The sequence below is a fragment of the Monopterus albus genome, unplaced genomic scaffold, assembly GCF_001952655.1.
Source record: "Monopterus albus unplaced genomic scaffold, M_albus_1.0 scaffold36.1, whole genome shotgun sequence".
Taxonomy (NCBI): domain Eukaryota; kingdom Metazoa; phylum Chordata; class Actinopteri; order Synbranchiformes; family Synbranchidae; genus Monopterus; species Monopterus albus.
In genome coordinates this window covers 1,532,756-1,558,035 of record NW_018127916.1, presented here as the reverse complement: position 1 = coordinate 1,558,035, position 25,280 = coordinate 1,532,756, and the positions used below count along the sequence as shown (strand labels likewise).

Sequence of the window (25,280 nt, the reverse complement as noted above, 5' to 3'; positions counted from 1 at the left end):
GTGGCACGCTAATGACTCCTTTCACTAAGTGGTCCCCCAGAATCCTCTCCGTCTCTGCAGCCATACCCAATACAGCCTTTCCAAAGCCCACTATGTGCAGGTTGTGTTTGAGTGGAAATTTATGACCATCGATAATGGCTGAGTCCTCCTTGCGCTCTACACTGTGTCGGACCACAGTGTCTGGCTGCACAGCCTCCACTGCAGCTGCAAACACTTTGCGTGCCCGTGAGTCCATTGACATTTTGCACAGTGTAGGTTTCCTCCTCCGCACAAAGGTCAGAAGAGGGTGAGAGCTGAACAGCGAGAAAACACGTGCCATGGACAGTTCGATGGGTCTGAGCAGAAATTGCCTGAGGGATTAAAAACAAAAAACTCATAGTATATACAGACAACTAGCATAAAAGCGAGTTGGTTTAAAATGACCACACATGGAGAATATTGTAATATCACAATTGACAATAATAATAATCAATTATTAACCATTTTATTTAATGGCCTTAGCCAAAGAACACCTAAATGGCTAAAAGCAGATTCACTATATTATGGCATTTATAATGTTTGTGTTAGTGTCCTTGGTGTCCCAGGTCACTGCTGGACTGCATGGTGGAATGAGTACTCCTCTTTATATTAAGATGAGGTAGGCTACTGACACAACTTGACCTACTAGTAAGGTGCCCTTAAACGTATTAGGTAAAGTAACACGTAACACCCCATGGGTTGAAACAAGCCCCCAAACAATTTTATTTGGCCCCCAGAGAGCTGTACTGTACTTATATAATATAATCAACTGAAAGCTGAACAGTACCTGTACCTAGTGTTTGTCTTTACATCAACTGAAAACATACTTTGATAACTCCTGACCAAACAGTTAACACATTTTTCTATAAAACTGTGCATACTGAAGATTCATGAAGCTGCCTACCTGTGAAAGTTGTAAATGGGGTATAAGCTTGTGGATTCCTGTGGTAGCCTGTTATGTGCGCTCCAGCTCAGCAGTCAGGAAGCACAGCAAAGATCTGACCGGGCACTGGAGCCGGGTACCCTGTTTAATGATTGATTTGAAATGTTCGCACTGCTGACATTCACAACACATGAACTACTGACAAGATAGTTCAAGTCGGTTCATACCTCAGATGTTTCGTCTATTCTCCTCTGCAGCTCTGTCTATTTTTCTGACTGGAGCAAAACCTAGAAGCAAAGCATAGCAGGCTGAGCAATAAAACGTTAAGTTGCTAAATGTGACAGAAAAAGTGTTATATCAGAAGGACAACAGCTAAAATGTTCCAGGAAAACAAGTAAACTGAACCCGCACCAAAATGTATACTTGAGACATACCAGCTGTAACTATCGCGATAACTATTTGCCCTCTCGTGTGGTTTCCTATCAATGTGCGTGTCAGGGGATGAATATGCGCGTCACCGACGTAAGGCGGTGCTTCCTCCTCACTCCCGTAGATCTAAGTATCACGGGCGGGTTTTCGGCGCTGTTTATGAAGGAACCATATCTTTTAAAATAATCTTATTGCCCCGCTGAGGTTTACATATATCTATGCTAGTCACCAAAACTGACATTTGTAAGTCAGTTTAAAGTGTAAAACGAGGGTTTGCTTCCCCTCAGAAGACAGAAGCCACCATGAAGCTAACGGACAATGTGCTGCGGAGCTTCAGGGTTGCTAAGGTGTTTCGAGAAAACTCTGACAAAATTAACTGCTTCGATTTCAGTTCAAACGGAGAAACAATTATTTCGAGCAGTGACGACGACTCCTTAGTCCTTTACGACTGTCAAGAGGGAAAGTAAGAGCGATTTCTGTTCATTTTACTGTGTTGTTTTTGGCGTTAGCTGCTCGCTATGCTAGCTAGCGAGGCCTGCTGCACTGCGATAATAACTTACTGTGCAGCGATTCATTTAAATTTGCATATGTTCATACATTTTGAAAACTCCCCCAACACCGTTTCTGTCAGTATGTCGTGTCTAAAAGGACCTGGTAACAATTAATATTTTGTATGTCAGTCATAGTCTTAAAATCGTAAAAGGTTTTCGCGTTCAAATGGGCTAACGTTAGTAATATTAAGTGTGTTTGCGTTGATTAAAAACCTTATGGTGGAATAAGTCTCTTACTAATGTTAACTTGTAACTAGTTAAATTATTAGTTAACTTGTGAATGTAAGTTAGATAGGTTATTTAGATTTTTTTTAAGTGCCCAAAGAGCTGCAACGATTAATCACGCTAATCAAATGAAAATTATTCAACTATTTCGTTTTCTTGTGGTTTGATGCTTAATGTTGAAGATGTTCAAATGTGATAATTTACTACTATTCTTTGCCATTTCTGATTTGTCATGTTTTCATTATGAAGAGACCGGATTGTTTTTGTCAGGGCAGTTTAATATTTTAGTTGATTTTAAATGCTTATTTGTTCTCTTTCCTCCCTTATATAATCTGATGTCAGACCAAAGAGGACTCTCTACAGTAAAAAGTATGGTGTGGATCTGATCAGGTACACACATGCTGCAAACACTGTGGTCTACAGTTCCAACAAAATCGATGGTAGGTTGATGCACATGCACTTGTTAGTAGTTTTTGGTAGGTAATGCGAATGAATGAATTTCATCTGCTAAGAGTGATTTATTGGTATATAACAGATTGAAGAATCACATGTCAGTCTATATGATGACTCCACAGTTGTAATGAAATGTATGTAATGTGTGGCTATAAATAATGGGAAAAGTCACTAATAATGGCGATATAGGGCCAAACAAGCAGAGGTATTACTTGTGTGCATTTTATATACATCCAGACAGCAGAATAGCTTCAGTGTAACGCAGGAGAAAACATTGTTTTGTTATATTGCAATGTTAGATTACTCAACATTTCAAACATCGTATTGTCTGGAAATATAATTTGTAATAACATTGATATATTTTACTAGCTGGATTGTAGGATTATTGGCCAGTAACCACTGTATACAGGATGCCATACCCATGTGGACTGCTGCTGGATGACGGGGACAGATTACTCACTTTGGTCTGAGGTAGTTGTTTGTACAGTTTGAGGGTCTGTGATTCTGCCCCATACAGGAGCTAACTGTACAAGTGACTGCCTTGCCCACGGTTGAGTCCACTCATCAGACCATGCTTGATGTCATGGCAGTTTTTTCCTCACTTTAATGGTGTTGCTTCTTCTCCATAAGACACCATCCGTTACCTGTCCCTTCATGACAACAAGTACATCCGCTACTTTCCTGGGCATAACAAGAGGTAAAAATCAGATTCATACTTGCCTATTTTAATGTTTTTACTGCCTTGGTTTGATTTGCTGCACTGAATTGAAAGTTTGCTGTGTTCGCACATTTTCCTTGTTTTTGTTGACCAGGGTGACATCTCTCTCAATGTCTCCAGTAGACGACACATTTATTTCTGGCTCACTAGATAAAACTATCAGACTGTGGGATCTGCGGTCACCTAACTGCCAAGTCAGTGTCTGTTGTTTTAATTTGGTGAGCATTCATTGGTGTTGCGCTCATATAATGGTGTAGCTGATACTGGCTCTTTCTTGTCATCTTTTAATTTTAGGGTCTGATGCACCTGCAGGGGAAGCCAGTGTGCTCCTTTGATCCAGAGGGTCTCATTTTTGCTGCTGGAATAAATTCAGAGATGGTTAAACTTTATGATCTGCGGTCATTTGACAAGGCAAGAAGTGTTTGTGTGTGAGAGACCAAGCAGGATGTATGTTTGTCTACAATTTGAGTAAATGGTTGGCATTTAATGGGAGCAAAAACATTCTCATTGTTGTCAACAGGGTCCCTTTGCAACCTTCAAACTCCAGTATGATCGGACATGCGAGTGGACAGGACTCAAGTTTAGCAATGATGGGAAACTGATTCTTCTTTCAACTAATGGCGGAGCTCTTCGCATCTTGGATGCTTTTAAGGGTGCTGTGCTACATTCCTTTGGAGTAAGAAGCAACCCATCTTCGTGCACAGTGTACAACAATATCCATTAGTTGAAAACAAAGCATAAAGACTGATGCTCATCTAAATCACACAGTTAAGACACTGTCAGTAAAAATTAGAAAACAGAGAACTCTTACAGAGGTGAATCATACCCATTGAGTGGTTAAATCAGTGACTAAATTCAGCACATTAAACCATAATGGTTCCTTTTTTTTTCCAGTTATGCCTGAAAAGTTCCCAACTAAAAGAAGCTTTTAATGTGTATGCTCTATAGACTCTAGTGTTTACTGTTGTATTAATGTGCACAAAATAATTACTCATGGCTGCTGTTTATTTACACTCAGGGCTACAACAACAGCAAAGGTGTAACACTAGAGGCGTCGTTCACTCCCGACTCTCAGTTTGTTATGATTGGTAAGTCTTTGTTTTGTTGGGAATAGTTTCTCATACAGCTTCAGTCGAAGAACAGGTGTCATCACATCTGAACTTTGACTTGATTGACATTGGTGGTTCTTTTGGAAAGCATTTTTTGTTACATTTCCTGAATTTCTTTTATGATCCTGATGGCAATGAATACATTAAATGCATGACAACATAAATTCAAAAATCCATCATCTGTTGCAGCAGATTCGGGACTTTGACATTTAGTAACACTGCAAATCATGTTTTTATCAAATGCATATTTTTGTATTCGATATATGTACAGTACATCATCAGAATTCAAAGAACACATATAATCTCAGGAAATGAATGTCCCTCCTTAAATTTTAGGGTCTGAGGACGGGAAGATCCACGTGTGGAATGCAGAGAGTGGTATGAAGGTGGCCTTATTAGATGGGAAGCACACGGGGCCAATTACGTGCTTGCAGTTCAATCCTAAGTTCATGACGTTTGCAAGTGCCTGCTCCAACATGGTGAGTGTTGCTTCCTTATTGGTTGTTTTTTTAAACTGTTAGGCAGATGAACTCGCTAGTCTTGTGCGGTGTTCAAATGTGACATCACTAAATTGTGCAATATGTATCTTCTTTTAGTTGTATCACTGTCTTGTTATTGTTAGCCTACCCTGCAGCCAGACACGACACATACTTGATAGAACTGTACACTGTCTGAGTGACTGTAAGGGTTATAACATGACATGAGGAGCTGCACGTTCAGTTTTTTTTTTTTCTCCACGCAGATCAGGGAGAACAACAAGAACCATGTTAATGTCAATTCTGTGTAATTCAGTTGGCTCTCGCCAAAAAGGGAGTAGTCAAAAATAATTTGTTTAAACATGTTTTTAATCCATTTGATTCTAAAAAAAACTATTGAAACTGGTTTTTCAGTCTTATGAAACAGTCACACATGCACAGGTTCAGGCACACTCAAGCACATAATGGCTCAAATGTCATTTAAATTGTGAATGCTTTCTCATTTTGCAGGCATTCTGGCTCCCCACTATTGATGACTGATGACAAACGCAAAGGCAGGGCTTCAGTCGACGTGGCCAGCAGGGGTCAGCACACCCGGCTCTGTAAGGAATCTTGCAGGGACGAGGGCCAAATCATTGTCAAATTGTAAATAAGTAGTTGGCAGAAATAGATCACTTGTTTAGTTCTTTTATATATTTTTATTTAACATTAAACAGCTTCCCTGTGAGACACTGGTTTTGTCAACTTTATTACCATGTTAGGTGTTTGTCTATGCTTTCACCACACTATTTTTAAAATTATGTATTAATTCAGACCCCTAGAACTGTTTTGTTGTTGTTTTTCTTCATAAAAAACTTAATCAGTTTAGAAGACCATTTCAAATGAACTCACACCCAAAGTTGATGGAGTAAATTTAGCTGATATGACGTCTTTGTTATTTGAATCTTATACCACCTCTAAAGATTAGTGAAGCGAGCTTGTGACTAGACTGTCCCTGGTTCAGTAATCACCGCACCAGCAGGATTAAATTTGAGTTGGACAGTCCCAAAGCAACACTCCAATGGAGCTGCTCAGTGGCCACGGGTCAGTTGTACTGAGCAGCTTCTAGGTGTGGATATGTAACTATGAACGTGGACAGTGTTCCTGAAAAAAACATGGCCTATTAGAGAACCTACCCTGAATATATATATATATAAAGGTAAAAAGGGTAAAAGTTATTATATGTACTAAATACTCAGGAATTTCTGGACACTATTTGGTCTGGTTCCCTCGTGACTAATTTTTATTATATTTTTTTTGGTTGCCAGTCTACTTTTCATTTTCAGGTTTAATTCTCACTAAACATCATTCAAAGTTCCTAGTTTTCCATAACCTGATTTGTCAGTTTTGAAATCCCTGAGCTTGGGAAAGTGCTGTCAGTATGATCAGGTGTTTTATGAGGCAAAAACATCTTGCATAATATGTATATCATCACAGCTGATGCACACTAAGTTAAGAGGTGAGAGGTTGACAAAGCTGTAAAGCTGCTTAAACTTTCCAAAGCAATATGCTCTTTTCAATGTAAAGTGCCAGGTTTTTACAAACTGAAACTGTTGCTCCTTTTGCCACCTCAGCCCAAATCAATGTAATATGTAAATGACAGAAAGCAGGGTAGTAGTGTTTATACTCAAACAGTACATGGTAAAATTCAAATCAGGAATTGAGTCCAGTCTATTTCTGTGTTAATGATAAAACTATAGTACAGCGACAGATCTAACAAGTACTCTCTTACAGTATGTCTTGTTTTGGGACAATACATCAGAGTTCAAGTTGTCCTTGGCTCAGAGGTTCATAATTAGGTTTTTAGGTCATGCTGTCCTCCTCCTCCTCCACTGTTGGTGGTGTGTGGTGAGGGTTTCACAGACCAGTACCCAGGGCTGCACAGCCAGTGGGAGCTAAATTTGGGCAAGAGGTGATCAGATTCCCTCTCTGTGTGCACATGATACTGTCCCAGTTACTTGAGCAATGTCCCTTCTCACACTGTCACACACACTCAACGAGTTCAGACACTGGGCGATCCTCTGCTCTTAAGCACTCAGAACAGTATTTGGTCACCATACTTGAACTAAAGGACTTTTTTACAGCAGTCTCTTTTGTTTGGACTTTAGTGTCTACTGACCAGACTGAATATTTGGGCCTGGTCCTCTGGAGCCTCAGTCTTGTCTGTAGCTTTTTCTTTGTCTCTCAACACCCCTGCTACAGCGCCTGGCAGGAGGAAGAGACTGCTGACCCACCATGTTTCTCGCACTAGTGGTGACGCCAGAGCTGAGGGAGTTCCTGGCCAGGGTAAGAGGGGGAACAGTGCGCCTCTTCAAGGTGCGCATCCAAGACGGTGAGTGACCCAGGACACTGGACAGTGGAGCCCTCTCTGAGGTGGATGTAAATTAATATCCATAATATTATTGGGTTTCAGTTTTATTTTTGTCATGTTTGTTCATTTAATCTAAAGCACAGTAGATGGATTAGTTTAAATATGAGTAAAAACATTTTGCACCACTAGTTGGGCAACTGTCCCAATCTTGTCACACAACAAATTATTTGGAAAACCAAGTTCTTTTCACAAGGAATTAAGTGTTGCAAATAATAATTATTTGGTTGTCACAATCGCACACAAGATGCCATTTTTCCTAAGTTTAGTTTGAAGGATTCTCAGGAATCTGGAGATGTAAACAAACATATCTGGATTTTTGACATCAGAAAAAAAGAATCTGTAGCTCAGAAAGTTTCCAAAATAGTCTTGCTGCCCCTTTGTCTTGACCTGGAAACTTTGTTCCAGTACTATAGGGCAGTGAACCACATTAGTCTACACTCAGCCATTAATGACACAGTGAAAACATGTTTTTAGAAATGTTTACAGATGTATTTTATGTCTTATAATTATGGCCAAATACATCCTGTTTTTAAATATCCTAGAGATTATTTTAGAACTTGACAGGAGTCCTGTGGCAAATTGAATAGATTAGAGCTTAGAAAGGCACACGCTTGTGTGTACACAAGGCCCCAGCTTTCACATTTCATGGCAAGACAAAAACCAAGGCATGAAATCCAAAGAAATCTGTAGACCACAATACAGCAGTGGCAAGGCATAGATCAGAGTAAGGATATAAAACTGTCTAAAGCTTTAAGATGACAGTTCACAGATGCTTACCACCCAGTCGGATGGGCATCTGTTGGGAAGAATGGGATAAACTGCCCAAATCCGGGTGTGCAAAGTATAGCGTGTAGATTGCTGGGTTGAAATGGTTATTTTATCAATTTAAAACAAAATCTGACAACACAAATGTGCAAAAAATGTCTTGACACCAGATCTTTGTATTAGGACACAACATGAGAAAAAGGTTTAAAACATAGTTTTTATAACGCTTCAAACAATTTTAACTTCCGTCTGTGGTTTTCCAAGATTCCTGGGTATCCACTGATTCCTGTATACGTAGGCTACATTTAAATGGATATCTGGTATATATATCCATTGACTGAACTGGTCATTGCTAAAGATAATCACTTTGTATCAAGAAATTACAAGTAGACAGAACCAAGTGGGCTGTTAAGTGGTCACAAGCAAAACAAAGGTCGTTAAACTGGTGCGACAGACAATTTGATTAACTTCCAGGAAAAGAGGGTTGCAGTGTAAGAACAGCCCAGCTGTTCAGCGTCAGCAAGGCAAAAACAGTCAGTGAGGCAATACAGTTTTAGGTATCTGATTATGGATAATGACCGACAGGTCCATGGTGTGTTTACATCTTGTTGTGGTATCTGACCAGTGCCATGCTGTAATATGATTCATGACAGATGCATTCTGGGACTTTTTGGGGCTGCCTTTTTGGACTGTGCCTATCAAATATTTGATCTCATGCGTGGAGTATTAGTGTCTGCATTGTCGCAGTAAAAGTTGTCAGGTCTGTTTTACTTTTGTTCTCTCTGAGGCATCACCGGCTGTTTGGAGCGATGCTACTTGTCATTGTTACGTGCAGCTGCTCAGTGGCACATGTTTGTCCCAGTGTCAGAGAAACAAGATTTCATCACCGCTGCCTCTGTGTGCCACTTGGTTTCCAATCACCTGACTGTCTCCTGATAGCTGATCATTTTAAATCTTATTTTAAACTTGAAGGCTAAAAAGACCATATAGAACACCTGAAGTCAGTTACAGACAAACACTAACACAGACCTTTAAAGACAGGGACCGAGAGAGAATGGCTGATGGAAACTATGTGTGAGAGCAGATCTGGAATGTGCTGCTGCTCAGAATAGCAGCATGTCCCAAGAGATGGTCAGGAAATCCCCCTGCACCTCACAAGGACATCAGACTTTAGGTTTATGTGTATGTTCTGTGTATTTTATCATGCTAAGCTATTGGGGTTTTGATCATGTTTGTCCTGTCCCGTCCATAGTGACAGTTTTAGCTCAGAGGTTGTCCTAGCCTTTTTTCAGCACATGGAGCAAACAGTGAGACCCTCACTGCAGATTGTAAGGGCACTGTGAAAATTATTAGTTGCAGCCCTAATTAACAAAACTAGAGGGAGATTAGGGTTGAAACAATTATCTTTTAGTCAGTGTGGACCAGGTTGGGACTTAATGTCCACCGCAACATGAATATGTATCACAGCTCTATATTATAGCCCAATTGATACTAGATTTATGAGATCAAGTTTTTTTTTTATGTTTGTTTGTTTTTATGTGACCGAAATACATATTACAATTGACAAATAAATGTCACTGCTCTCTAGTAGACAAGATCTGTAAAGGTGATACTTTGAGTAGCAGCAGTTGAACTTTCTCTTGTCAAGTTTTGTTTAAATAAGTTGAAACTGAGGCTTTTTTTTTTTTGTTCCTGTATTTGCATGTAATGTATTTTAAACTTTTATTTTAAGATTGTTAAAATAAATATAAGATTTATTTATTACATGTTTGAATATCAAAGATTTGACTTTGTCACATGAATGTTCAGCATTGTTCATAAGGCTGGCTGAATGCCTCTTGGGCAAAAATTATAAAATTGCATTGAATTGACAGAATTAGTAGTTTACATTTTTATACTGACCGAGGATATATTCAGTTTTGTTGTATACTGTATATAGGGGTAAGGTATGTAATGAGTAGTGGTCTGACTTTCAGAGCAGCTGGTGCTGGGGGCCTACAGAGAGCCAGAGAAGAGCTGGGACCAGGATTATGATCACTTCCTGCTTCCTCTCCTGGATGACCGGGAACCCTGCTACATCCTGTACCGCCTTGACTCCCAGAATGCACAGGGCTACGAGTGGATCTTTATATCGTGGTCTCCTGACCAGTCTCCTGTAAGACATACCACATATCCTTCATTCTGAACTGTAGCTAGACTCAGTAATATTAGGTAATAGCCTCAAATTTACACATTTTAAGGCAGCAAGTTAGTATTGCACTTCCTTAAAGCAGTGAGACTTGTAAGACACATTAAAAAAGAGCAACAGAAGTCATAATATCCTGACTTTTACATTGTCAAAAAAACACCTGTAGGCTGTCAATTAATTGTAGGTAAAAGTCATATAAATAGCATTAGTACTTTATGTACTGTACATACATAAACATAACCTGATGGAAAAGCAACCACAGAAAAAAATGCTCTGCCAAATGATTACCAAACAGGTACATTGATTATCATACAATCGGAATTCTAATTCCCAAAAGATTGATGCATACAGTACAAAATATTGTATTTGCCCCATTACAAAGATTTAATAATATGGAAATATGTACTTATTATAAGTACAGGTTAAAAAAAAACAGTAGAGAAAGGCAGATATTGTCAGAAAATATCCCACTGTGAAAAAGAATATTTCAAGCACATACTAATGCTGATAGTGAAGAGGCCCTGAAACACAAAATGATCACATGACAAGAAATCTAATTTGAGAAGGATATCACAGGACTAGCATGGGTTATGCTAGTCCTACAGTTCCCCTAGTGCCATTTCAGAGCATTTGTCATTACACCCTCCCAACCTATAAAGTAAGTCAGACTCCACACCTGCACTTTGTAGAATGGGTTTCAGATGTTTGTAGTTTCAGCACAATAACTCCAGTTTTTCCCCTCTAACTGCTGCAGGTGAAACAAAAGATGCTGTACGCTGCCACCCGTGCCACTGTGAAGAAAGAGTTTGGTGGTGGCCACCTGAAGTATGAGATGTTTGGCACAACTGAGGTCAGAACTATTTAAATTCACTGTAATGTACGATGACAAATTCTCCATTTTGGTCTGATGACATAATTTAAAGTGCCTCACGTTTTGCTTGCAACACTAGGAGGACATCTGTTTGCTGGGCTACCAGTGTCATGTGTCGTCCTGCTCAGGTCCTGCCCCTCTCACATTAGCTGAGCAGGAGCTCCAGAGGATCAAAATCACTGAGGTGAGAGGTCAGCCTGCTGTCAGCAGGGCTGTCATCACTGCACATAGCTTCATATGTGAGCTGGTTCTTTGTTAACGTGGTCTGCTTGTGTCTATTTCCTCTATATGAAGTATAACCTTTTGTTGCAATTGCTTTTTCAGGGCCGGGTTAAACAGGTATGTTGTTCCACTGTTTGCTGTGTATCTATTTTTAATATGAATTCAACTTTGGGGTGAAGCAGGAAAGACACAGAGAACCTGTATCTATTGATTATAATAAGTGATAGATTTTTAAAAATACGTTTGAATATGAAATGTATAACAATATACTCCCATTCAACACTTTGTGGATCTTCCTTCAGACACTTAAAAAGAAATGTATATTTGCTTGCTGCCCTCTGCAGGTGAAGGCAGAGATAAATGTGGAGAGTAAACACCAGACTCTTCAAGGCCTTGCTTTCCCACTGCAAGACACAGCCAAGAGAGCCCTTCAGCAACTTGCCCAGAAACGTCTCAACTACATACAGCTGGTGAGCCTCGGTTAACGTCAGGAGTGTTGATGTATTAGACTTGTGATATTTTACTCTCAGAGAAAAACCGTCTGTAATTGTGTTTCAGAGACTTGATGTAGAAAAGGAGATAATCGAGCTGGCCAACTGCAGCCCAACAGAAACTCGGGATTTGCCCCGCAGAGTTCCAAAAGACACTCCCAGATACCACTTCTTCCTTTACAAACACTGCCACGAAGGAGACTACCTGGAATCTGTTGGTATGTCACTAATCCCTGAGCTCTTATAATCCTCTTCATCTGTACAAGGTGAACAAACATGCACAAGGAGGTGCACGGCTTTACCCACGGCCTGCAGACACTGAGAGGCATTAATAAAAAGTTGTATTGAATCCATGTTATCTACATAAATGTATCCCAACTGGTTTGACTGTAGTGGCCCATTACAATTAAACAATACTCACTTGTGACTTGTGTGTGTGATAAATTATCACAGCAAATAGATGTATTGTGGACAGGTGAGTTCAGAACAGTTCAAGCTAATATTGATTTTTCTTCTCTCACTTGAAGAATTTGCACAATTTACACACAAGTCACAAGGAGTTTTTTTTTTTTTTACTTTCTTACCTCTTGAATCATCTAGTAACTTAGGGGTTTGTTTTGAAACACTGATCTACTTCAACATTAAATCTTCTCTTCTCTTTTCCCATCTATAGTGTTCATATACTCCATGCCAGGGTACAGCTGTAGCATCAAGGAACGAATGCTATATTCCAGCTGCAAGAGTCAACTGCTGGAGGAAGTGGAGAAAGATTACCATTTGGAAGTTGCTAAAAAGGTAACAGAGTGAGATTGGATAACAGAATGAGTGAGGACACTATCCTAATGTTACTTTATTTACATATATATTTATATTTGACTGCTTTTAGACTTACTAAATGTACTTCTCCACCAGAATTGTATTCAGGGCATAGCCTGCATTCTGCTACACTTTTAACACTTTCTTGATTATCGTCCATGTTTCCATGTATGCGCAGTTGGAGATTGACAATGGTGATGAACTGACAGAGGAGTTTCTGTACGACGAGGTCCATCCCAAGCAGTATGCCCACAAACAGGCCTTCGCTAAGCCCCGCGGTCCAGCAGGGAAAAGGGGACACAAGCGTCTCATTAAGGGGACAGGAGAGACCATACAAAATAGCTAGAGATGGACAAAAAAAAAACCCCACCTATAGTAGTGCCTGCAGTTCCAGTTCTCCCAGTTTCCCCAGACCAGTTAATATTGTGTCAGGCCCAGGGAAATGATCACAGTGGAGGATTTTCTTTGTTGTTTGTGTCCTGAAGCACTTGTGATATATAAAAAAGCATGAATCTTTTTTTAATGACTTCTCCATTTGGAAAAGAGCCAAGCTGAAACGCAGACATATGACTTAATTTATTGTGACTCTCATCTCTGTCTGGATCTTCCACATTTAAAAATAGAAGTAGATCTGCAATTTAGACTTGCTCCAACTTGCAAATGCATAGCTGGATGTTTTAGTCCTCATGTCTATCCCCCAGTGCAACTTTTGTATCAACAATGTTTGTAGAAAAAAAAACAGTATGAAAGAAAATTCTAAATAAAATCTTGTTTATACTGTGATATTGGATCTTCTTAGTACTGACTTGTGTATTTTTAGCATGCAATGTTTAATGCAGGGTCAAATTTCCTTTGACATTTCCATAAATATTCTGTATGTTTAGGTTAGACTTTGTGGTTTGCCATGTTGTGGTAAACATAGAATATCTCATATTAACTTTTAAATTAGACCAGCAGCTTCAGATTCAGGCATCTGCTCCAGTCAACAACGCCCTACAGTGCAATGAAGTTACATTATTTAAAAGACTCCATTGTACTGCTTTAAAGGTGTGTTCAAATATGCCACCAGCTGTGTCATTAAACAGTAAATAAACATTTTTATACTGTTGATTTCTTTAACGTCTCTCTGCAGAATAATTGGCAGCTGTTTCAAGCTCCTGCAATTATCTCAGCAGCAGGATTAGTCTGTGTAGATAGTGTAAACTTTGTCTAGTCATAATCCTCTGCTGTATCTTTGAGCTAGTGTAAGTGCTAACATCAGTATGCTACTGTATTGTGCTCAAAATGAACTGACATGATGTTTAGCAGTGTAATATTTATGTTAACCATCTTTGCTTGAATGGTAACATTTGACAAGAAACGCTAAACACAAAATGCCACTGAGGTTCATGAGAATGTCTTCTCACACGGTACTGGATGAATTATATTTTGACCCTGGGGGCAATGTTTGAGGAAGAGGCCTCAGCATATGTGGTTGCAGAACCATGAAACTAATTTTTGTACTAATATGTAAAGTAGATCTCAAGATTTTTCACTGGAAAGTGCAAACCTTGGTAGTTCTAGAGAAGACGTTAGGATACAAATGTCAATCTGGGGATGACCATGGTCAGCAGTATTCATGCTCTGGGCACCACGAATTTCTGTGTAAAATTTCATGACAATCTATCCCATAGTTGTTGAGATTTGTCAGTTTTAACCTTAACTCGGTGGAGAGACTGCAGAGCCTCTTTTACAGGTTTTGTCAAATCATGTGCTCTGAACCAAAAATTGAATAAGTTGATATAAAGTTTCTTTAGTCTAGGTTTGCTTACTCAGCATTTCTTTCCAGGCCTGCTCCCTATGTACAAAGCTCTGCTGACGAACAAGGTTTTCTCTCCTAATGTACAACAGATTAATTTACGTTGGGGCTTCCAGGGAGTGAAAGCTTCTCTCAGAATCTTCTTGAAACGCCCCCTTTTTTTTCCCCTCCATGTTGGAAAAGGAAACCAGTTATTCCGTGCATCCCAAACATCATTCCACTTACTAATTCTGAGAAAGGTCCGGGTGTGCGCCATGTTCACACAGGAAAGTTCAGGATATAATTATGTGAATATGTGTGTGCGCTGCTGACTGACTGTTTCTGTATGACTCTGCTTTACCACTTGTGAATGGATGTTTTCCACCAAAACAAATAAAAAAAAAAAGAATAAAAATGCAAAGGTTATCAATGACTGTGTAGAAAATGTGCAGAATCATTCTGTGCAAAGTCTCAGTGTTGTGAGTTCACCGATCCAAACACATTCTGTGCCTAGTCCACTTACTTTTCCCAGAAACCTAGCATGGCTTCAGGAGAATGCAGACAACAATCATATATCTTTTTATATAAGGGGGACAAAACATTCAACAACTAATAATGATAGAACCTGAGTGAAATGGTGTAAACCCCATTTGTTTTGGAAAGTGGGTCCATTAATCATGAAATGAATGTTGGCAGTCGCCACAACCTGTGTATGCCTCTATGTTAGCATCAAATGATGTGAATCCAAGCATGGAGTCAGCTTTGTCATTTGAAAACATGGAAAAGGAAGGCTCTGCACTTGCACAGTAGGTCAAATGCAAGTAGTCAGTATACAAGATTGTTGTCACTCTATCTGCAACAGGGCAAATGTTTTGTAAAAGAGAATCTCAAATCTCAGAAATATCATCAAAAGGAGCACACCTACTTCTTTATGCAAGTACACATGAAAAATCTAGTTCACAATCACAGTTCAAACTAGAACTGAACCAGTTAGTCATTTAGTTGTCAACAGATACATTTGTGCACCTATTTAAATGAGAAAAGAAGTCAGTTTTTCAAATGTGAATATTTGCGGCTGTTCTTAATCTTCCATGACAGTAAACAGAAAATCTTTGGGTTTAAGATTAGTCAGGCAAAACAAGACACTTTAACACATTACCTCAGTCTCTGGGAACTTGTGCTGGGCATTTTCGCTGGCTTTCTCTAGAGCAAACAACCAATCAAAAAAATAAAGAATATTGTAAATAATGATTAGTTGCAGCTCCACAGATGCAACAACTATGTATGAAAATTTCAGCCTGTTTTTGCACATTGTGTCATGAGTGCATTAGTCTTCTCAAAAATAGTCACTGAAATTATTAACACCCTCGTCCCTCCACCCCCACATACACACACATCCCACCCCATAAATGAGCTGAGGACCTTCACACGGTACACAGTCTACTTTTTTAATCTTCAGATTCTCGGTAGACTTTCTGCCTGCTACATAAAACGCTCTCAAGTTACCAAACTGGATCATCCAGATGGATACTCTCTAATGTGACTGGTGTCTCTTGTGAGCTGTCTTTTCATATCCAAGCACCACAGAATTACAAGATGCCTCATTTGGAAACACTGTATCGGACACCACATTCAAAATGCTTTATAAGGAATATCATTTACTCATATGGGCAAAGTTGTGGCTTCTTCTCTGTCTGTCAGGTCCTGTTTTAATGTGTATGGTTACAAATTTACCTTGTATGTTGTCAGTTTGGTCATGTTTAACAAAAGACAGTGTTGCCTTAAGTTCTCAAGCTTTCTGGTTAAAGAATAAATAATACAAAGAAAAAAAATAATGTTCACAAAGGTAATTGTGTTCTTTTTACTTCATGGACTAAAGACATTTGTTCAACAATTTCCTGTAGAAATAGATAAAAGTCCACAAGACTTCTTAGAAAAGAAGATCATTTCAGGATTTCTTGGAAAGCGTTGAGATTCGGCTCTTTGGGATCAGCAGGCGTGGTCATGATTATGATACAGCATAGTTTCCCGAGCTGCTTCGTTTCCAGTGAATGGTGTGAGATGATATTTTGTAAAGTTTTGCCCTCAACAGGATGTTCCTCGTGTTTATAACATACTGCTGTGGTGAATATTACCATCCCTTATTTGGCCTGATTTTAGTAACTGCCATAATGTATGAAAACCCCTGTGCAGCAGAGAGAGCTGGTGTGAATGCTGGGATTTCCTAGACAGATTCTTTAATGTCATGAGCCGAAATACAAATTTATAGGCTACGCTTAGATTACTGGACAAAACTAGGATAAACGCACGGTATAACAAACCAAGGATAATCCAGTGGGTTAGCAACAAAATGGCATTTTCTCTGGCCTAACAGAAGAGTTAATTCCTTAAAATTTTACTGTCACCATAACAACTTGTTTTTTCGACCGTAATTACTCCGACAAGCCTCTGAGAAAATCTCTAGCCGTGTTTTCCACCAGGATCTAGGGAAATCTATATTACTGGAAATAGCCTGTGTGCATTCCTATTATCTTTAATGTAGAGGCGGCGAATTCCCAGAATGAGGGCTCTGTCAGGGCCGCCCGGCGGGGCGGAGCCAGACCCTGCCATTATTCCTGGAAAGCGGATAGGAAGGAGCGGCTTTTTTCCTGGAAAGCGGATAGGAAGAAGCGGCCGCGCGATTCCTGAGAGCGAGCGCCGGCTGAGCGAAGGCTGGAGCCGACAGGTGAAACGGGGGAGGATACGAGCCACGGAAAGGTCGCCGAAGGAGTGACACAGCTCATTACGCTTGTCCCAGCAATTAAACGTGAAAACAATAAGCAGACATGCCTTCAAACCCGCTGCCAACAGCCGAGCAGGTCGCTGTGACAGAGCGAAACAACCGGTGCCGCTTGGTGCGGACAGGGAGTTAGTGTGACGTCAGAGCCGCCGGTGCTGCGCTGACTTCTCAGAATAGACTTCTAGGAAACGGTAAATTTTAAAAGGGAAGCCTTTACACTCAGTCCTTCACACATTTCAGTTGCAGCCCGGTGACAACACACTCCAAACAGCCGCAACATAGATTTCTACTTAAATTAACGCCGTTACCCTTTTTTTTTGACCGTACGAGGTGTTTTCAGTGTCCTTATATAAACTACAGGACCAGAGCTTGTTTGGACACGCGGGACCCTTTGTGTCCTTATATCGCCTAAAATAGGTCTATTCATCTCAGCCTGATGTTAAAGCTTATTTTTTGTAGAGGTGAATTTTCTTGATGTTTTCGTTGTTTTCTGAAGAAGTACCGACTGGATTTTAGCGCACGGGAGTCAAGAAATAGCATGATTCTTTGTGTTCCAGGGTGAGTTGACTTTTCTTTGTTTGCTCGCTTCTCAGTTGTCCGTGTCAAAAACACGCAAGACAACAAATCTATTTGTAAAAGTACTCTTAATCGGTGTTATATTCAAAGAGTTCAATATGAATGTAGTAGGATACATCGTCCTTATTTCAAATAATGCACAGTGAGTACAAAAAGTTGAATAAGAAACTTCATAAAAATAATAGTTGTACTTTTTAAAAATGTAACCAGGAAACCTTACTGAAATTAAATACAATTTCAAGTGTCCTGGCCAAGATTGGCAACAATAACAGACAAACACAAAATAAATAACAACTGAACAGAATAAATATAAGATTACAAAACAATAAATCAGACTAAATAATCATAAGTATTTTATGGCTGTCCAGCTGAATCCATACAGTGAATTGATCAGACGAAATGTCTTCTTACTGTTTTTACTTACTTACTGCTTCTTCTTCTTCTTCTTATCTAACAATAAACTCTGAACTACAAATAATTTATATGATGTGGATTCCTGTATCCTGTTGTGACTATTTTATTATCTGTGTGTTTTTATGCCATTTAAACCATATCTTCCATCTTATATCCAGTCCTAGAGCTCTTTTGCCCGGTGCTCCGTCCACTGAAGCCCCACGGGGCATGCGGGCGGGAAATGTAGCTCCAACCTCTTGCCTTCAAAGTTCCCCTCCACCATGGGACCCCACAAAGGACCTAAGGGTGATTGCCAGCAACTTTTGCTACCTAGAAAATTCAGGTACAATATGAAAAGTTTTTGATATTTATAGCCACTGAAGTTAAGTAAAATTCCTGAAAACCCACAAGCTGTTCCACACACAGATTGGTATTATTCTCTGCTGTAAGCATTTAGTTAAACTACTTAATCATGTTTTTTTCTGTAACATAAACACCAAGGAACATACAGGACAGTATGTGAATGTTCAGAGTGACTAATATTTAGGAAACTGTGTATGCAGGATGGTACTGGGGAGCTGTAACTGCAGCTCAGGCACACGCTGCACTTCAAGAGGCATCTGAAGGAGCTTTTCTGGTACGAGACAGCAGTCACCCTCTGTACATGCTGACCCTCTCGGTCAGGACTGCACGCGGTCCCACCAGTATACGGATCCAATACAGTGGCGCCCAGTTTTTGCTCGACTCCAGTTCCCCGGCCCGTCCCAGTCTGTCGTCCTTCCCCAACGTGCCTAGCCTGGTGCAGCACTACATGGGACCAGAGGGGAAAAAAAAGGAGGGGAAGGTTGAGGAGGAGGCTCCTTCAAAACCCTCTCAGCAGACAATTCTGGAGACGTCGGTGCTATTAAAACTGAAGAGGGCTGTGTACAAGCCCCAAGGCCTCCCCTCCTTACAGCACCTCACACGCCTCGTCATTAACAGACATTCTGAGTGCTCTGACCAGCTACCACTCCCGAGGCCTCTGCTGCGCTACATACAGGACTATCCCTTCAAGGTATGAGGGGTCCCTTAATAAGACCATTATTATGGCTGAATCTCAGCTGGCTTAATGGAAAAAAACTGTCAAACGGGCCCTTTTTGCCTGTAAATGACCTTGCTGCTTCAGCCATTAGAGGCCAGTCGCACAAAGAATTGGACAGAGGGTCGTGTTTTTACTGACGAAAGATGTACAAATTTAGTCATTACTGATGTGTCTGGGTTCAGACTTCATTTGTCAACTGGGTGAAATGACCCTGAAAAAGACAACTTGTGAGCAAATCTCAGTACTGTAATCTACACTTATTTTATGATGGAAGTGGAAAATGTCCATATCTATTTTACCATCATCAGCTCTGTATGTACATACTGTTTTCAAAAAGCACACTGATTCCACTCAGTAAAACATTTTTTCTACCTTTTACAAGTGTACATTTTTCTATTAAAACAGCCAATTGGAGTCATATTTGCTGTCCTTGATATCCTTTTCTCTGGTTTTCCAATATTACGCTGACAGGGTAATGGGAGATTCTGCCGTCATCATCTTTATGAACCACCACATGACAACTGCTCATACTAGGAATGATTTTTGCTTTCAGTCACCTTTGAAACACAAAGACTTTGTGGCCTTTGAGCTTTAAATGTGTGACAGATGCAGATTGCGGGAGGAAGTAAAGGCCACATTGTGTGTTTTTGCTCAACAATGTGTTCAAGCTGCGTCTGAGTCAGCGAGTGGACAAGCGGAGGGGAGGATCGTTCATCAGCGAATTCATAGAACTACTGAATGCTTCCTGGGATGAGGGAGAGATTCTGAGAGGGAGGGTTCCAAGAAAAGCCCCTGTAATTACCTTCAGCTTTGAGCCTGCTTTTGTGCCATCTTGCACACGCTTGTATTGTGGTGCAGGATGTGGTGGCAAAATGTTACTAGTTAAAAGTCAAACAGTTGCATGAGAATGATTTGAGCTCCTGCAAACTGGGAGTTTTGAGTGATCACATTAGTTCAAGTGCATGCTTGGTGACTCAGGGGAGCAAACGCTGTGGCAACCTGGGCTAAAGCCAGTGTAATAGGATCTCAGTTTCTCAATCCGAAAGCCAGCTCACGGTCCTGGTTAGACTTCTCTTTCTGAAGGATGCAGAATCGTGGCCTAAGAAACAAAAAGGCATCAGTGTCACAGACCCTGAATTAAGAACCACAAAGCAAGGGAGTACGCAGAGCTTAATTTTGTAAGATTTTGTTAAAGCAGCCTAAAAGATCAACACGAATACAATTTTAGCATGGAGGGCAAAACATTTTAATGATGCCCAGGTGAGGTTCTCTAGCCAGACCTGCCGGTGATGTCGCGCCGTGTCTCTATGTAACGCAGCTCTTCCACATTTTCCTTTACCCATCGCTGAATGAGCAGGGGGTGTTGGGGGTCCACCTCCAAGTAAACACGACTGTTATTCACCAGAAAAAGAACACAAAGTGGATTTAAATTTAATTATCAACAGTGCAGGGATTATCAGAAGTAACCTTGTTATGATAGCAGTAGCACATATCTGGGAACTGTATTTACTGGAAGTCTTTTAAAAAGCTTGACTCATTAAAGAAAGAAACATGATACGTATTTTTCAGAACACGCTGTTCGTGCAACAAGTCACTGCCATCGAATTAAACCCAGCTGGGTTTTGTGTGACTGTGTGTCTGAGTGTCTGTTTGCGAGTGTACATGTGTTGGGCGCAGGGGTTTGTTACCCATGATTGGACAGAATCCGTGGAGCCAGAGTCAAAATCTGTTTGATCACCTTTAGGCCATCTTTGCCTCCATCTAAAGCGGAGTGGTCTTCAAACCTGGGAGCAGCAGACAGTATCCATATATCACTTAATACATCCAAAAGACAACTCAAAGACACCTAATGCACTTGTGCAAATTCATTTAAAATTATTGGTATGACTTTATTTATTCTAACTCTTTTTGCTTAGCCTTAATGAGTAGTATACACACACTTAACACCGTATTTGAGTAGTTGCTGCTATCTGTCTTGTACAGCACTATAATGTAGTCATGTTAATACATTTCTCAGTAACTATAACTCCCCATTTGGCCATCTACTGTATAACTGGCATATCAACAGTTAACGAATGCTTTATGACATATTGCAACTGTGTGTGACGAATCATGTCTGTATTTCTAATCCACCTGTAAATGATTTGTATAAACTGTTAATAAATTTTTTTTATGGCACACTACAGACTTGTTCGTGTGTAGTAATATCATCATTGCTGGTGTTTATACACGAGTTATGGATACAGCAACAGCAACAGTTCAGATAAACAGCTGCTTGTTTTAGTCATTTGTTTGTTACAGCTATTCAAATCTGAAGAGTTACTTTACTTTGCGATACATGAAGGGAAACTGAATGTCTTTGAGATGTGGGTTGTTGGCCAGACAATTTTAAGATGTTACCTTGGACTGTGTGAAATTTCACCGTTTACTGAACCAAATGATGAATTGAGAAAGTTATGGGAGGATTAATCGGTGAAATCAAATGAAAATAACTACATGTCGCAGCCCGTGGTTGATTTGTAATTGTTGACAAACGAATAAGCATTTTTAACTGTGTTCCAATCTATTATATGTTTTAACTATTTTATAAGTGCTAAATATGGCAAGGTTAAATAAAATATGAATTATGAAAAGGTGAATGTGTTTTAGTCACCTAAAAACTTCTGCTTCCAGTGACGCCATATCCTCTGAGAACAAGTACGGAGGGTTGCTGACCAAAACTGAAACAGGGCTACAGAGGCCCACCACAGCTTCCGTATCTGACAAAACACAAATTAAAACTGTTTATCTATAGTATGCTGAGGTGTGCTTTTTAACAATACAGTTCCCGTACTGCTTTCACTAACCTGTCAGTACATCTAGATGATAGATCTGTAATCTATCGCCAAGCTCCATTCTGCAGAGGAAAATCCCTCATCAGAACGAACACACCCCAAATAAAAAAAAAAATAAAAAAAACACACACACACACACACATTTTACAAGTCTACCCACAACCAACATACCCCTCCGGACATTTACAACTTGTTCTCAAGTGCTATGGCAACAATTACCTTAACATGTTCTCCGCTGTTAATGTCACTGCATCCTGGCTTTGATCCAAGGCAATGGCTTTAAGCTGGTGAAAAAGAAACAAGTTCTGTTTACTGTTAGCCTACAACCACCTCAGGGGCAAGACTCTATTTGTCTGTAGGAGACAGTTAAGTCATTTTGGGCATTTTACGATCTGTTCATAGTGTAGACAGAAAATTAAGCAAACACAACTAACAGAATAGCAGTATGTGTTTTGGATCAGCAGTGAGCTGAATACTTGTACTGTGCTTTATGATGTGAAGACAATCGGTTATTATACTATATTATAACTCCTATTTTAGCTATAACCGATGGCTTTTTGTTGTTATAAATGAATTTGCACATTTTGTCTTTTATTAAGAAATTTATCATTAAGTCTGCTCAATGGCAAAATCAACGCACACATCACAAGTTACCAAAACCTACAGGGATGCATGAAAATCATTTAATTAGTCTGACTTGCAAGCCTAAAAATCCAGTGTATTCACTTTATAACAGGAAACTGACTAAGAAACTTTTCAAATTTGTGGAAGTCTGCCAAGCCCCATAGCTTTGCTAAATGTTAACGTTAGCATTGCAAAATGCTCACAGTGACAATGCTAACCCGCTTATTATTACAGATGTTAGGCAGTTAAGCTTAACGAGCAACTGACACACAAGTATGTTGGGAGATCATGCAAGTGATTTCAATTCTCCATGAGGCATTACATAACTAAACATGACTAACGTACTAAATTTCATTGGAATCCATCCAATAGTTGTTGAGACATTTCACTCAAAACCACCAAAGTCATTAGTATACACCGTTTGGAAGCCATGACTGTAGACTTGAAATGATGGCAAAATGACTGAGGATTTTAAGGATTCACTATTAATTTCAGTCATTTTTCAAACAAAAAGTGCCAAAAATTGTCTAGTTTTAGCTTCTGATAAATTTTTCAGTCTTTCTTTGTATCATATTATTGAAACTGAATATCTTTGGGTTTGGACTTTGAACAATTGAAGACATCACTTCACTGTATCAATGAAAACCTGCTGGTGTTGCTAGATAAAAAGTGAGCAGATCATCCTAGTCAGTAGGTTTCATCCTTTGGGGACTATGAATGCCTATGCCAAATGTCATGACAATCCATCCAATAGCTGTTGAGATATTTCAGTTTAGACCAACGTGGTGGACAGATGGTCTGACATTGCGATGTGTAGAGCCACGCTGCTAGCAGCGCCAAACATCTACAGCAAACAGCAACCTCACCTGGGGCAGACTCTTCAGCAGACTAAGAGAAATAGCACCAGAGCCACATCCCACTTCCAAACATGTAGGATGAGTGTCCACACTCACTCCAGTCTCAGGCTTCATCTCCAGATCAGTGAGCACAAGTTCAACCAACTCCTGCACCAAAATAGAGAGATACAGAGATGTGTGATTATCAGCAGGATTTCAATGTACGTTTATTATTTTCATTCTCTTTAACCTCTGTTTCAGGTCTTGGTATGAACACAGGAGGTCTCATCTTCAGTGTTAGATCTCTGAAGTCCCACTCCCCAATCACATACTGCACAGGCATTCTGCACCAAACAAAATATGTATGAATATTGTCAGTACAGAAACATACCTATACATTTTCATACAAAGGTTCATCAAGAAACTTTATACCTGGAGAGACGTTTAGTGCAGAGCTTCCACATCTGCTCTGTTTTTTCGTGGCTGAGAAACTCCGCTAACTTCCCATGCTCAAGACTTTCTATCTGTATAAAGCAGCAGCATGTAAGAACAGGAAGAGATGGTCTTGCAAATGTTCAGATATTACCTCAGACAACAATGAGTTCAGGAAATGTCAACTCACAGTTTTAGCCCCAAGCAAATGAGCAATGATGTACTGGCTAGACTGGTCAGGCTCCGCCACACCTGTCCTCTCAAAGTGCTTCTTCCAGAAGTCCATGGCCTGAAGTGCTGTGATCCTGCCTGCAGGTAAGACTGGAGCGTTGCATGTATGCACTGCATGGGAGACCCAAACTCCCTAAAAAACATAACTGTAACTTAAAACTCTCAGTGCATTCCAACTCTGCTTTAACAAGCTCTTGTTAAAAGTCCTCAGCTGCCACTTTCACTCAGGAAAGTCCTCTGAAGCAGAAATTTCATTTTAGCTATAAACTGTGCTTATTAGTAATTAATAAACAATAATCTTCAGTCAATTCAAATATAAATGCACACCACCAATGGTTCAAATAGTAATTATTTCACTTATCATCATTAAACCGTGCCAGTTAAGATATTTGTGTTGTTAATTTCATACTCTTCCCTTATCATAAGCTATATGTGAAGAGCTTTGTAGGTTGGTTTTTAATAACCAGCTTTATTCTAACTTTACTGAGGACAAAGTAGTTAGCACCACTTCTACCAAGAGGACTCCCTGGGGTGGGGAAAATCAATTTGATCCGTACTGTTACCTTTAATCCAATGCTCTTGTACCCAAAGCATGTGTAGCCCGTACTCATAGACCTTCTCCACATGGTTGCATCGGTATCACTACGGTTTAGACGGGTTTGTGTAGCTCTCAGCTGTACCCGTAGCTTCCATACGATATTCTGTTGTTATATGTATACATTTTTAGATTATCGGTATTATTACGATAAAACAAACCTGTCGCTGGTTGACAGTAACCTACTCCCTACACATAGCGCTGAAAACCTCCCAACTGATCAGGTGATGCGAAACGTTTCCACGTGCGACGCAGGCTGCGCAGCACTGACTCTAGTGAGTCGTGCTACCTTTACGTACTGTTGAAAATGTGCCGGTGTGATTTAACGAATTACATCTACTTCCCATTTAATACTACTTTATACTTTAGCTGTACACCGATAGATATATAAATGCTAAAAATGGTCATTTTTATTGCGTTTGCGGAGGCATCACTACACTGGTTACATAATACAATTGATAAAATCATTCGACTTAATACATTTGTTACGTTACAAA

At 39.9% G+C, this 25,280-nt stretch overlaps 5 protein-coding genes across 9 annotated transcripts in view; 3 read left to right on the top strand and 2 right to left on the bottom strand.

Annotated features, from left to right (window-relative positions):
- The window catches only part of glyctk (glycerate kinase), a 2,862-nt gene extending 1,601 nt beyond the window's left edge, over nt 1–1,261 (bottom strand). Inside the window, exons 1-3 of the mRNA XM_020598139.1 lie at nt 1,129–1,261; nt 923–1,042; nt 1–350 (exon numbers count right to left, since the gene is read on the bottom strand). Of these exons, the coding sequence (XP_020453795.1) occupies nt 1–319 (319 nt within the window). The 5' untranslated portion in view covers nt 320–350; nt 923–1,042; nt 1,129–1,261. The remainder of the gene's footprint in view (nt 351–922; nt 1,043–1,128) is intronic.
- Nucleotides 1,262–1,412: 151 nt separating this feature from the next.
- Nucleotides 1,413–5,589, top strand: wdr82 (WD repeat domain 82). Its single transcript, XM_020598104.1, has 9 exons — nt 1,413–1,793; nt 2,449–2,546; nt 3,190–3,256; nt 3,372–3,471; nt 3,572–3,688; nt 3,798–3,953; nt 4,296–4,365; nt 4,723–4,865; nt 5,373–5,589. Exons 1-9 carry the CDS (start codon nt 1,633–1,635, stop codon nt 5,400–5,402), a joined length of 942 nt encoding a protein of 313 aa, XP_020453760.1. The 5' UTR covers nt 1,413–1,632; the 3' UTR covers nt 5,403–5,589.
- Nucleotides 5,590–6,706: 1,117 nt separating this feature from the next.
- Nucleotides 6,707–13,320, top strand: twf2 (twinfilin actin binding protein 2). Of its 3 annotated transcripts, XM_020598096.1 has the most exons (9): nt 6,707–7,233; nt 10,014–10,192; nt 10,980–11,075; nt 11,176–11,280; nt 11,421–11,435; nt 11,663–11,788; nt 11,877–12,027; nt 12,483–12,604; nt 12,804–13,320. In XM_020598096.1, exons 1-9 carry the CDS (start codon nt 7,137–7,139, stop codon nt 12,969–12,971), a joined length of 1,059 nt encoding a protein of 352 aa, XP_020453752.1. In that variant the 5' UTR covers nt 6,707–7,136; the 3' UTR covers nt 12,972–13,320. The 3 variants fall into 3 exon arrangements, with proteins under 3 accessions (XP_020453752.1, XP_020453753.1, XP_020453754.1); XM_020598097.1 differs by lacking the exon at nt 11,421–11,435; XM_020598098.1 differs by lacking the exon at nt 11,421–11,435 and having other exon boundaries at nt 11,176–11,319; nt 11,669–11,788.
- Nucleotides 13,321–17,060: 3,740 nt separating this feature from the next.
- On the top strand, nt 17,061–19,230 carry cisha (cytokine inducible SH2-containing protein a). Of its 2 annotated transcripts, XM_020598107.1 has the most exons (3): nt 17,061–17,739; nt 18,330–18,493; nt 18,714–19,230. In XM_020598107.1, exons 1-3 carry the CDS (start codon nt 17,720–17,722, stop codon nt 19,208–19,210), a joined length of 681 nt encoding a protein of 226 aa, XP_020453763.1. In that variant the 5' UTR covers nt 17,061–17,719; the 3' UTR covers nt 19,211–19,230. The 2 variants fall into 2 exon arrangements, with proteins under 2 accessions (XP_020453763.1, XP_020453762.1); XM_020598106.1 differs by lacking the exon at nt 17,061–17,739 and having other exon boundaries at nt 17,766–18,493.
- A 1,006-nt stretch (nt 19,231–20,236) lies between these two features.
- Nucleotides 20,237–25,019, bottom strand: hemk1 (HemK methyltransferase family member 1). Of its 2 annotated transcripts, none has more exons than XM_020598094.1 (11): nt 24,752–25,019; nt 24,148–24,321; nt 23,958–24,049; nt 23,776–23,869; nt 23,556–23,693; nt 22,285–22,349; nt 22,078–22,127; nt 21,885–21,990; nt 20,920–21,015; nt 20,512–20,622; nt 20,237–20,330 (listed from the first exon to the last, which is right to left on the bottom strand). In XM_020598094.1, the coding sequence occupies exons 1-11, from the start codon at nt 24,812–24,814 to the stop codon at nt 20,258–20,260; spliced, it is 1,062 nt and encodes a 353-aa protein (XP_020453750.1). In that variant the 5' UTR covers nt 24,815–25,019; the 3' UTR covers nt 20,237–20,257. The 2 variants fall into 2 exon arrangements, with proteins under 2 accessions (XP_020453750.1, XP_020453751.1); XM_020598095.1 differs by having other exon boundaries at nt 20,247–20,330; nt 20,970–21,015.
- Between the last annotated feature and the right edge of the window lie 261 nt (nt 25,020–25,280).

Coding starts and splice junctions, on each gene's coding strand:
- wdr82 (XM_020598104.1), top strand. CDS start 1,633: ATGAAGCTAACGGACAATGTGCTGCGGAGCTTCAGGGTTGCTAAGGTG. Junction 3,257..3,371: donor TTTCCTGGGCATAACAAGAG/GTAAAAATCAGA, acceptor TTTGTTGACCAG/GGTGACATCTCTCTCAATGT. Junction 3,954..4,295: donor CTGTGCTACATTCCTTTGGA/GTAAGAAGCAAC, acceptor ATTTACACTCAG/GGCTACAACAACAGCAAAGG.
- cisha (XM_020598106.1), top strand. CDS start 18,157: ATGTCTTCTTACTGTTTTTACTTACTTACTGCTTCTTCTTCTTCTTCT. Junction 18,494..18,713: donor TTGCTACCTAGAAAATTCAG/GTACAATATGAA, acceptor CTGTGTATGCAG/GATGGTACTGGGGAGCTGTA.
- hemk1 (XM_020598094.1), bottom strand. CDS start 24,814: ATGTGGAGAAGGTCTATGAGTACGGGCTACACATGCTTTGGGTACAAG. Junction 24,050..24,147: donor ATTTGCTTGGGGCTAAAACT/GTGAGTTGACAT, acceptor TGCTTTATACAG/ATAGAAAGTCTTGAGCATGG. Junction 21,016..21,884: donor CTGGAAGCAGAAGTTTTTAG/GTGACTAAAACA, acceptor TGCTGCTCCCAG/GTTTGAAGACCACTCCGCTT.
- twf2 (XM_020598098.1), top strand. CDS start 7,137: ATGTTTCTCGCACTAGTGGTGACGCCAGAGCTGAGGGAGTTCCTGGCC. Junction 11,076..11,175: donor AGATGTTTGGCACAACTGAG/GTCAGAACTATT, acceptor TTGCAACACTAG/GAGGACATCTGTTTGCTGGG. Junction 12,028..12,482: donor AGACTACCTGGAATCTGTTG/GTATGTCACTAA, acceptor TCCCATCTATAG/TGTTCATATACTCCATGCCA.